Genomic DNA, 11,974 nt, shown 5'->3' with positions numbered 1-11,974 from the left:
CGTTTCTTCATTGTATCACGGGACTATACTTCTTATATCACGGGGATTATTGCAAGAATTACGAGGGAAAAATATATATATCACGACAATTCTTGGCACGTGGTAGATGCTGATAGATGGTAAGCATTGTTATTGTTGCTATGGGGGTTCTGAAGAGTCAGTGAGTTGGTACAAAATCCTTAAAAGCCCAGGGTCTTTGGTGAGCACTTAGAACCAAGGAAGAAGAGAAAATAGTGAGGGTGAGAAAAGGGTTCCGTAACATCCTAATTCGACCCTGGGGAAGCCTGCAGAGCAGACAGACTCAGAGCTGGGGGAGGGGGAATGACTGCAAAGGATACATCCATCAGAGCCACAATGCTCCGGCACTCATCCAAAGAGAAAGTGTCCCCTGGAAGTCCTGAGGGGGGAGAACAGGAAGGACTGAAATGTCAGAGAGGGTGGCAGTGGACTGGCGTGGCCGTGGGGATGGGGTTGGGGCCAGCAGCTCCTTACCTTTTAGGAATTGCTGGTTGAGAAGGCTCTGAAGCTGAGTAGCATCAATTTCCAGCCCCTGATCCAAATGAGGAAGGGATGCAGGAATCACATCAGTGCCCAGGAGCCGAGGGGCACACCTGCCTGACTGTAAAAGCACTGGGACTTCTGAGCACTTAGTTCCCATCACACGCCCATCTCCCCTTTGTGGTGAAGCCTTTCCTGACTGTGCCAGGCCATGGTGATCCCTCCCTCCCTGAATATCTGTCTTGCTGATTACTCCTGATATTTGGTGCCTGGTGTAGGTCACCTTGCATTTCTCTCGTTGTTCATTATTGGGCTGAAAGCAGTGTTTGTCTCCTGCTCCCCACCCTTACCTGGCACTTGGGAGCCCCTCAGGTGAAGCATTGTTGAATGAATCAATTCAGCCCTGCAGGTGTGTTTCCCCATCTGCTTCCAGAAAGAAGGGAGTGAGAGAAAACATGACGTGTGTGTGTGTGTGTGGGTGTGTGTGTGTGTGTGTGTGTGTGTGTGTGTGTGGGTGTGTGGGTGGGTGTGGGTGTGGGTGTGGGTGTGTGGTGAGAGGAGATAAAACACCAGGAATCCAGGCTGAGAGACGCTGGTCTGACTGAGCACATAACTTGGCATTAGCCTTCCCAGCCACAGAAGCAGAAAGGGAGACATCATAGTTTTCCCTGGATAAAACACAGGAAGCAACTGAGACTGAAGGGAGAGAAACTTTTCCTGGCCTGACCTTCTGAAGGCATTAACCGCCTTCACTTTTCTGTTGGGGACACGGAGCAGTGTTACGGGCGGCAGCTTCCGTGATGATTTTACAGAGAAGCAGAGCTGTGCTACACGCAGCCGTTTCTTACCCCCAGCCTGGTGAACACCGAGGGCATGATGGGACATCACCACCCTGGAGAAGCTTTTCCGTGGGAGAAGCTGGGGTGAGGGCTCCCAGCAGGTGGCTTTGCAGAGTGGCACTGGGTCAGGAGGAAGGAGGTGCCTCCTTGGGGTCTTCAGGGACCCAGCTCCCCATAGATGACAGATAAGCAGTCCCCAGGGTTGGCCTCACCACCCAGAACTGAAAGCAAAAGCAGCCCTGTGGCTTGTCCTTACGGGAGTCCTTTAGCTGGAAAAATGACCCCTAATGATGTCCCCAGTGGAAAACATCCTGCGGGCATCTGAAATGGGCCTTACATCCCCCCCCCCAACGTCTCACTGGTTGGTCATGCCAGGGAAGTTGGTGTGATGTGCCTGCCATTAACTGAGTTTTTTCCTCGAAAGAATCATGGCACCTCACTTTGAAGAGCAGTTGCCATGGTGAGGAACTCCCACTTACACAGAGTCACAACTAGCATGTAAGCAGCTGTGGGGCAGGGACCACATCTCCTACCCTAGGACAGCCCCTGACCTGACCTCTGCACCCAGTAACCACCAGAATGCTGGAAGAGACGAGGCTAGGAATGGTGATGAAAGTTGTCTGAACAAACTCCCAAAGAACTGCACGTTGGCCTCTACCACCTCAATGAAAGATCCCCAAGGACTGATGCTTTGCTTTCTTAAAACTGAGCAGAGTCTTGGAACATGCTAGGGTATGTGGTACATGTTTGCTGGTTGAATAAATGATAGATGATAGATGCGGCCCGTCCCAGAGGCTGTGTCTTCCTTTCCCACAGGCAGACCCTGGGTTATGGTACTATCACCACCACCATGGCCAATAAAGGGGTACCAGAGATGGGGAAACACGACAGTGAGTACCTGGATGAATATTTTGCTCTCAACTTTCCTTTGAGGACACAACCTCTGAGGATAGTTTGCAGGTTGTGCAGAATGATGCCAGGTTGGCCCTGCTCAAGGCTGCTGACCGAGGGGTGAAAAGAAGCTGGAGTCCAGTCTGGGTTCTACTCCCCAGCTGCGTACCATGGCGCAAAGCTGCATTTCTGTCTTATTCTAATTCCTACAAAGGCCCCATATGGGCTACCAGTTACCCTCTATGAGGATACATTTGGTTGTGGTTTGGAACAGTCCTGATTAGGGAATCTGTACCATTTATCATATTGCAAATTATATATTTTATTTCACATGCACAGGTGCATGGACCATGTCAAGGATTTTGCCATCTGTCCCTGAAGGAAGCTTGGTCTCAGGTACCTTAAGCCGGTCTTGCTGATCATCTCGGGGCAGTGACCTTAGCTAGAGCATTTGCTCTGGGGAAGCGAATCTGTCTTCACTCAGTGCAACTGGATTGAGTACCTTCTCTGTGCCAAGGACAGTGATAGGTGTTGGGGACAAGGAATGCATACGGTGTCAGCCCTGCCTTCAGGAGCTCACGGACTGGGCACATTAGCCGTAGCAGATCCTGCTTCACACCAGGTGAACTCCCTTCTGAGTCAGCCCAGATGTGGGCCTGGATCCTGGGCTGGTGTTGGTTTCAAGGAGGTTCATACTGAGCTGCCCCCTATGTGTACCCTGTGCCATACTCTTCATCTCTTTTTGTTTTTATCGCTGGGCCCAGGCTGCCTGAATAACTTCCCTTTGGGCTGCCTCCTGGTTACCACTGCACCACTAGCCTTCTGAACGCCTAGCATCTTCCTGCCCTTGGCCCCTGCCTGCCTGAGGCTGGCACAGTACACACCGATCATCTGTATGGCTTTCTGCTTTCCATACCGACTTGATGACTAATGGTAAAAGGCCCATCGTGCAGAGCCCTCAGCAACTGTTTTTTTTTTTTTTTTTTTTCCTCCTGACAAGTCAAGGAGTTCTTTATAATGGCTAATTAAACCACTAAGAAAATCCCCTGTGTGCATAGGTGCCTTGGCAGGAAGAAGGCTGTTGGTGCTTTCTGAAGCTGGCCAGCTCCTGGGAGGAAGGATGCCAACGTTGGTGGGAGGTGGCAGAGCGGGAGAAGGAAAGATTTCAAGGGGTATTGCCAGTTGCTTGTTTAAAGATTTAAAAGGCTTACTCCCCTATAATCAGCCTCTCCCTTTCCAAACTCTACACTTCATCCCAGATGTCACCCAGGTGGGGCACCCCATCTTTCCAGATCAGTTCTGGAGACATCCGGGGAGAGAGGCTGATATGATCACCCATCTTCCTCTCTCTATCCTGATAAGGCCCTGGGAGAGGTTTCCTTCTCTCTGGCCTCTCCATCATCTGTCCTATGTAGGGCCCCTTGCTACCATGCTAGGTACTGTACCTGCTGAGCATATCTGTAGAAAATGCTTTGTTGGGAGCCATTTCCTGGATGACTTGCCTGGATCTAAGGAAGAAGAGCCAACATCATATTTCTGGGGAAGGAGGCTGCCTGTCTGATACAGGGAGGGCCCGAGAACCTCCCACCTGGATCTGAGACAGAGGCTTCATCCAGCAACTGGATCAAACCTTTCTGGGGAAGGTGAAAATGGAAATTTATGGAAGGAAGATGGTTGGGTCCAGCCTGGCCTTCGAGGCCTGGTCTTCTTCCCTCGTCCCTGCCCCTTTGAGTCATCACCAGACCACTGTGGTCTCTGTGCTTTCACTGGTCAGTGGTGAGGTAAGAAGGAAGGAGATAGCTCTTGGGGATGGGACGTGACCCAGTGAAGTTTGCCAACCAAGCCTTGCCGCACACCTACCTGCAGTGATCTGAGGTTGAGACTGTCATCCAGGTTCCTAGAAAATCAGGGGGACAATGTGACAAGGATGACCAGCTCGCTATTCAAAGGAGGCTTATGCTTACATATGGCGGGAGCCCCTGGAGGCATTGGACATCTATGCCAAGGACACGAGTGGAGAGCCCTCGGCACAGCGAGCTGTAAAGTGGGCAGCTGTGGCGGTCAGCAGACAGATGAGCATCAGGCCCTCATGTCCAGTCTTTTGGGTGGACCCCGCCTGGTCTTCAAACCGTGTAAACTGTTGCTTTCACAACCAGATATAGGTGCATAGTAACCCCCCATTGCCAGGATGGGATAAATAAGATTTGTCTTAGGTTCCAACTCTGAATGGTGGCCCAGTGACCACCTGGCATGCTGGACTGAGAAGGCCTCATCCATGCTCAACTGTAAAGACTGCAGTGATTGTAGTGACGTCTGCCGTGGGGCCAAGAAGGGATGAGGTGCCCAGCAGGGTGTGTGCTTGTCAACCCCAGTCTTGACTGCCAACTTGGCAGTGAAGACCCTCCACCATCAGACTCTATCGTTCACACCCACCTTTCGCTGTCTCCCTGATGTACCCACATCCTGGCCACATTTCAGACAACAGCCATGCGTGCCATGTATGACCTTCCTGTGCGTATGGGCAACATCCGTTATCGTTCAACGAGCCCCGTGCTCACCCACTTCCCTGCTTCTGCTCAGGCCTTTTTCCTCCACCTGCACTGCCCTCTCCTTTGAAACACCGAGTTAAATTCTCCATCAAGGACTAGCTCACATCATGTCCCCCAAGAAGCCTTCCTCAGTCCCTCTTGCCAGGAGTGAATCCCTCCACTCTGTCCTCCCAGGCGATTCTGCATTTCTGTCGAGCAAAGGCCCCATCCTGTCTCTGGTCTACTTATTGGTTCGCAGACTCTCTTGCCCCGACTTTGTGTTGAGCTTCTTGAGAGTGGGGGCCGTGCTGTGTCCCCCTAACAGAGTGAGTTGTTGCATGAATGATGCAATGTGTTTTTATAAAATTAAGTAGAATAAAACCTTTAGAATCCCAGAATTCTGTACCTGTCACTGTCTGGCATCTTCAGGAAGATTCGGAGCAAGAACTCAACTGCTTCTCTGCCTGCAGAGATGACCACCACATAGGTCCCAGGGCTGAGACTGAAGCGTTCTGTAAGGTTGCACATGGTTTCAGAAATGATGCCCTTCTCAGCAATTCTGAATTTGGAAAAAAAGGTGGACGGCAATCTCTCTTGGAAGTGCTGGAACTGGAGGAGATGTGATGGTGGTGAGAAACCCCCTCTGTGCAGGCGTCCCAGCCACCAGGAGAGACCCCACCTCCCCGACTCCTCTCCATCCACCGAAACAGCACTACAGGCCCTGAAAAGGGAGACAGAACTTACCCGATGTCTCAAACTGCAATAGAGTTCAGACTGTTATTTAATATAGACTCTAACACTAGGATGAATTCAGGGAAATATGACACATGGTTTTACCTCATTAAATCTTACAGCATCCTGGGCTTCTGAGTTTATCTCTCTGCTTATATATGAAGACAAATCCCATGAAAACTAGTGAGATTGTTCCAATACTGAATTACGTTTGGAGCCCCTAAAGTCCTTTCCCTCTGGACCCTTTTGCAAAGCACTCCTCGGACCCCTGCGGCACTGCGGAGCTAGAGCCTTTTCACTCCCTCCATTTCATCTTTCCAGTAACGCCCTGAAATGCCTTCTCACTGGAGAATGATAGGCCCTGATCATTCTCCTTTTATTTCAATATTTTCTTAGAGATAAAACAATAAATATAATGCAGTTCCTATTACCGGATGTCACATACATATTACATAATAAAAACCTCTTACTAAATAAATTTTCCCCAATACAGTTGAGATGGGGATTCCATTTAGAATGGTCATGCAGCGTGAAATGATGGCCTGTGAGCTCTGCTTTGTGGGGGAGACGAGGAGAGGTTCTTTTCAGGGGGTGGGGAGCAGGCTGGGCTGTAAGAGGAGGCCTTGTCACGGGTCTGGTGTGCAGAAGGGGGTGGGCGGAGTATCCAAAGTGATTCTGCTGACATTAACAGCAGCCCCAGTGAGCTTGGAGCCTGAGTTGCTTGGGCCTTTCTGGCAAAGGCAAAAAATGCAACGATGTTGAGGGGGTGGGCGGGGGGAAGGGGAAGCTGGGACGAAATGAGAGAGCAGCATAGAGATATTTACACTACCAACTGTAAAATAGATAGCTAGTGGGAAGTTGCTGTGTAACAAAGGGAGATCAACTCGATGATGGGTGATGCCTTAGAGGACCAGGACAGGGAGGATGGGAGGGAGTCGTGGGAGGGAGGGGATAAGGGGATATATGTATAAATACAGCTGATTCATTTTGGTGTACCTCAAAAGCTGGTACAGGAGTGTAAAGCAATTATATTCCAATAAAGAGCTTAAAAAAAAAAAAGCAATGATGAGATCAGTTCTTTTCCAGAGAGTCAGCACTGTTCTCTCTCTCTCTCTCTCTCTCTCGTGTGTTTGTGCGGGCATGTGTGCACATGGGGAAGCAGTGTGTACAGAGGTGTGTGGGCTTGGAGCCTTCTGTAATCATAAGATCTGACCCTGTATTTCTAGGGATGGGTCTCGTGCCTTTTCTTTGAGCCCTCACCTCATTCTCCAGGTCTGGGAACTAGAAGCCTGACCTGCTCCTTGCACCTGAGTGCTTCCTTTGAAGCCCTTCCAGCAGTTCTAATTCCATGACTGGTGTGCCGAGAACCAGAGTTGGATCCTAAACCCAGCTCTGTGGCGGGGCCACCCCTGTGACAGGCTCCCTTGCTGTCTGCTTTCTGCCTGGGCTTCTGTGTATTCCCTGCTCAGAGACCTCCCATCCCAGCCTCTGCCTCTCTGTTGGGGGGCCTCTGGAAGGCCCTGCCAGCAGGCTGCAGTCACTGCCCGTTGGCTGTGGCTACATCCAGCTCCCTCCCTTCCATCCTCAGTCCCCGAGCAACTGCGTCTCCCCTTGGCAGCAACAGCACCACTGAGCTCACATCTATTTAAGGGGTTTGAGTGCCTGTGAGGTTAGGTTTCCCAAACTCCATCTTTCCATCTCCATCCTTCCTCATATTTTGGTCACCTTTCACCCATGGCAAGCCAGCATATTTACTGGGGTGGGGGCAGGTGGTAGGGGGTGGTGGGGAGGGTGGGTTGTGGCCGTGGTGTGGTTGTAAGAAGAGTTGGAGGATGTGCCTTAACCTTGCATTTGCATTCTATGCATCCTGGCTGTGGTGGGGTTGGGGGCTGACAAAAAATACAGGCGGCTAAAGATCCGCCCCTCCCCCACCCCAGGTACCCAGTAGCCCTGTCTCTCATCTTCACAGTGACCAGCAGTATCAGTCTTATCTATCAGGGCCAGATGCTTGAGGATGGTTTTACGGTTGCAGCCCCTCTGGAACGTCAAACCAGAGAACTGCCTAAGGAATCCAGCTTTAGACAAGGACAGCGGAAATGTTTCCTGCATTGTTGACCTGTTTGGAAGTTGGAAGCTTGTATCTATGACAGGACATAGCAGGACTGAATTGGCAGTCACTGAACAGCAAGAGACACGTCAAGGTCAAGGGTGTTGGAAGAGGCGTAACACTACCGACAGATGACAGCAGGGGTGTGAGGAAACCCAGTGAGGGCAGCGGTGGCCATACCTGAGAGTCGACCTGTGGGAAGAGAAGAAAGGCAGGTTTAGGATCCCAAGCTAAAACCCAAAGGCGAGCAGATCCGAGCAGCCCAGCTCAGGGCCCTGTGTTCCTTTTTCTTGTACATTCAGCCTATTTCCTGGAATACCCAGGGGCGAACGGGGACTGTCACTCATTCCCCATGTGGAGCTGTGACAAAGGACACCCAATTGCTCTAGGGAGGATGAACGGGAAGGAAATCAGGGGGGAGGAAGGTGTCTGAGAAGAGGAGGCTCTCTCTTTGTCATCTCAGCTTGGTTACTCTTCATAGCAATGACGATGAAATCGGAAGGAAAAGGGGCACAATGATGGGGACTGGAGGTAAGACAGAACCTGGATCAAATGTAAATTCCCCAATGCTGGTGCTCCAAGGAGAAGGAAACTGTTATTCCATCAGACCACTGTAAAGCATGATGGGGATTTGTTCTAGAGTCCCCCCTCCCCCACCACACCCCAGTGTTTGCAGGGATGTATGTGTGTGGTTGAAAGGGTAAATACCTATGTTCCAGTCTGTCCATGTTGCATAAGAAAGCACTGAAGATGCAGTCCCATTTTTAAGCCACTTCACGATTTGCAAAGTATTTGCATGTAATGTGTTGGACTGTCACAGTAATCCTAAGCAGATGCTATGCTCCTTATTTTATGGGTGTGGAAACTGAGGCTCTGCAGTCTAAATAGCAGAGGTGAGAATAGAGCAAGATGTGCTGCTTCCTTTGTAATTAATACCCACCACCTCCAAGCACTGTCTTCCATAGTTGGCATGAGTTTCAATTCTATTCTTCTGCTGATGTACAGACCATTTGATTTGCCTAGGCAGACTTCTCTGGAGATCAGGAGTGAGCTGGAAGGGAGGTGGAAAGTTCCAGCCTGGGAGAGGATGGAGCATGTCCACCCTTGCCCTTTTTCTCTGTCCTGTCTTCTCCCTGCCTAATTGTACACCATCCATGTTTGGTTTGATGCAAGGCAGAGCAGTGTTCCCATAGCAGTTGGAGAGTCACAGGCCAATACCAAGGTTGAAGCACTGTATCCAGCTGTCATCTGGGTAGTGCTATACCCACAAATACCATTAAAGCCCTGGAGACCCCAAAAGCCTAGTTTCTGGCACCAACACATCCTGTTTCTCAGCAGAACTTTGAAAGGAACCCAAGTGTCTCTTGAGTTGTCAAGGTCTGGACTGTTCTTTGGTGTTTAACTCAATCAGGATCCTGCAGGATCCAATGGGATCTCCAAGGAGCCTGAAGAGATCATGGGACTACATGCCCCTTCAGTAAAATGGGCAGCTCAGAAATAAGGCATCTCTGGCTGAAAAGTAGACAAATGGGCTTGGCAGCATTTCAAAAAACATATGATTACAATCTTGCTAGGGCTCCTGAACTGTAAAGACTTCGGGTAAATCAGTAAAGATAAGGCTTTACTGCTGTGTTGCTTAGCTCTGGGGCACTAGAATCATAGATGATAATATGAACAGCACCCCCAGTTTTTGTGCATGGTGGGCAGCCCTCATATCCTCTCTGGACTCCTGTCTCTCATTAGGAAAGGTAAGAGTTGGCTAAGATATTTTCAGTAGTCCTGTCTGGTGTCCTGAACTGTTCAATTCCTGCTGGTAGACCAGATGTTTCCCTTCCTAGCCCTTCCCAACTCCTTTCATTTTGTTCTTCTCAGAGGTGAGAGTTAGGGGATGGTGAGGATGAGGGTCCTCTTAGAAGGTACCTGAGTCACTTGGGATCCTTGGCAGAAAACAATGGAAACTAACCAGGGTGGGGTGAACAGAAGGTCATTTGTGGGAAGGATAAGCCACAGAGTCAATGGGAAATCTAGAGAATACAGCTTGGAAGGTGGGCAGGAATAAGAAGAGGTGGCTACAAAGCTGGACGCAACCACAGGATCTGCCTGCATCGTTGCTGCTGGGCCCAAAGATTTGCTGCAAAGAATTCCTCAGCTGGTCCCACCTCCTTCAGTTACTTCCTCAAGACTTAAGGCCTAGAGTAACCAAGAACACCTAATTGGACAAGCCTGGGTCACTAGTCTACCCCTTTGCATCCAAGGGCTGGGGAGAGGGAATATTTGGCCTCTTTGCTGCAGTGGGAGACCAGGCCCTGCCTCCCACCAAGGTCCCCGCTATGTGGAAAGGGTGCTCATCTGCCTCGTGGTGATGGAAACGACAGCTGCCCACTACTGCATCCTTAGATGTTCCCTGATAGTCTCTGCTGGTTTGAGGCACCCTGAAAGCATGGTGCTAAACCCCAGCAATTTCTTTTCTATTGATTTCATGCAACTAGCAAGTGGAAATGTGCTCAGAGAGAGCAGAACCCAAAGGGTTCTCCTCCTCCTAGAGCCAGAAGCATTGTTTTTCTTTGAGCTGCGAGCATCAACAGAAAGGCAAGTGCCTATGCCCCGCTGAGAGCCCTGGTCCTGGGACCACGATTTCTGATATCACGCACTCCCCCATCACCACCCAGCTGCATCTTGGGCAGGCCATTGATGCTCTCTGAGCATTGGCTTCCACATCTATAAAAGCAGCGGTACTGGGGCTTTTGAGACAATGAATGTGAACATGCTTGGAACTCCGGAGTTCTCTATCAGTGAGGCCTTCGTATGAGAGTGAACCACAGCCAGTGCACAGGAGCCCGGCCTGTCCACGAGGGGGCTGAGGCCCTAGTTGTGAATGTTGCCTTAGTCTCGGTAGACATTCCTGGGACCCTTCCTAGAGATGCCATAATCAGAGCTCCAGCCACGCAGGTGATGGGTGTGTTTGACTGAAGGCTTGAGGGACATCTGGCACCCAGTCCCCAGCTCTGCCATTAATTCTGACCATGTCACGTCACCTCGCTGGGCCTCTGTTTCTTCACCTCTAATATGGAGAGAGGGGATCCCAGCATTTGATGGTTGCATGACCTTAGTTATCCATGTCTGTGCAGAGGCTGTGTGCTACATGATTTGATAACCCTTGACTTTATTTTTGGGATGCATTAACTTATTTGGGAAAGGAGGAGGGAACGGAGGTACCAAATTTTCTTTGTAACTCCTTTCTTTTACTTGGTATTTTAAAAAACGAATTCCCTGATCACCTGCTCACAGTTAGGGCGTATGTGGGTGACTGTGAGTGTGTAGGATGGCCCCTTAGGAGCTGAAGCTGGGTGAGCCATCAGAGGGGAGGGGAGGCTAGGTGGAGAGGAAGACCTGACCTTGGATGAGTGGCCAGGCAGATGCTTGTAAGCCAGCCACGGAGCTTTAACAGGACTTTGGTGTAAGCATATGAGAAAAACATACCTCCTGTCTGGACACCCAGGATTGTTTTTTTTTTTTTTCCCTTAAACGTCTTCCAGTTTAGCCAATGATTCTCAAACATTCCTGTGTATAAGCAGTCCCAGGGGAGCTCATTGCAATGCAGATTTTCAGGCTCTGTCCATGGAGACTGGGATTCAGAAGGTTTGGGGGTGGTCCCAGGAATCTGCACTGTTACAACAGCTGATCTTGGACCAGAATACTTTTTGAGGAACAAGCATTAGAGCCTGTAACATACCAGGAAATGCTGACAAGGGGACAAGGGCAGGAGGTGTGTCCCATTGTAATCTCCTCTCTGTCTCAGGTTTTCCTGCAAATGTACAGAGCTGCACCAGCTGAACTCTATCGCCCTCTGGGTTTATCACCCTTCGAGTCTGTGGAAATCTCCCAGCCTAACCGGTTGCTTTCTCCGCCCAAGGTGTACGGAAATGTCCCCAACAGGCAAGCCCGGAAGCATGCTGCCTTACCTTGAACACCTCGAACTTTAGTGGAAATGTCCTGTCTTTTGCCTTTAAATTTTGTGACACAATGTTGAAGGACACGATGACGTTGTTGTTTTCCATGCTGTCTGGCACAGAGAAGATATACTGAATGTCCCTCTGGGGTCCTGCATGAGAAAGTGCAGTCATTGGAACTCAGCTCATGTCTGGGATTCCAGGATGGGACCATGGCCACTCCAGAGAGCCATGCCCAGTTCAGTGGGCTGTGGTAGAAACTCTGGATTTAGAGACCTAAGGCCTGGGCTGCAGTCCCCACAGTTACTAGCTGTGGCACAAGCTTCTTTATTTTGTGAGGAGGGAAAGTATACTTCCTGCTTGGTGAGAATGCTTCTTACACTAGAAAGTTGAGGGCTACGCTAATAATGAGTGGAATTCCAGAAGCCT

At 50.1% G+C, this 11,974-nt stretch overlaps 1 protein-coding gene across 1 annotated transcript in view; it reads right to left on the bottom strand.

Moving 5' to 3' along the window:
• Positions 1–495: 495 nt before the first annotated feature.
• Positions 496–11,974, bottom strand: part of CAPN13 (calpain 13) — a 43,484-nt gene continuing 32,005 nt past the window's right edge. Inside the window, exons 10-14 of the mRNA XM_057743031.1 lie at positions 11,558–11,697; positions 7,776–7,787; positions 5,163–5,365; positions 3,674–3,730; positions 496–550 (exon numbers count right to left, since the gene is read on the bottom strand). Coding sequence (XP_057599014.1) covers positions 496–550; positions 3,674–3,730; positions 5,163–5,365; positions 7,776–7,787; positions 11,558–11,697 — 467 coding nt within the window. The remainder of the gene's footprint in view (positions 551–3,673; positions 3,731–5,162; positions 5,366–7,775; positions 7,788–11,557; positions 11,698–11,974) is intronic.

Source organism: Hippopotamus amphibius, chromosome 7, assembly GCF_030028045.1.
Source record: "Hippopotamus amphibius kiboko isolate mHipAmp2 chromosome 7, mHipAmp2.hap2, whole genome shotgun sequence".
Classification (NCBI taxonomy): Eukaryota; Metazoa; Chordata; class Mammalia; order Artiodactyla; family Hippopotamidae; genus Hippopotamus; species Hippopotamus amphibius.
This window is presented reverse-complemented; position numbering and strand designations above follow the sequence as displayed.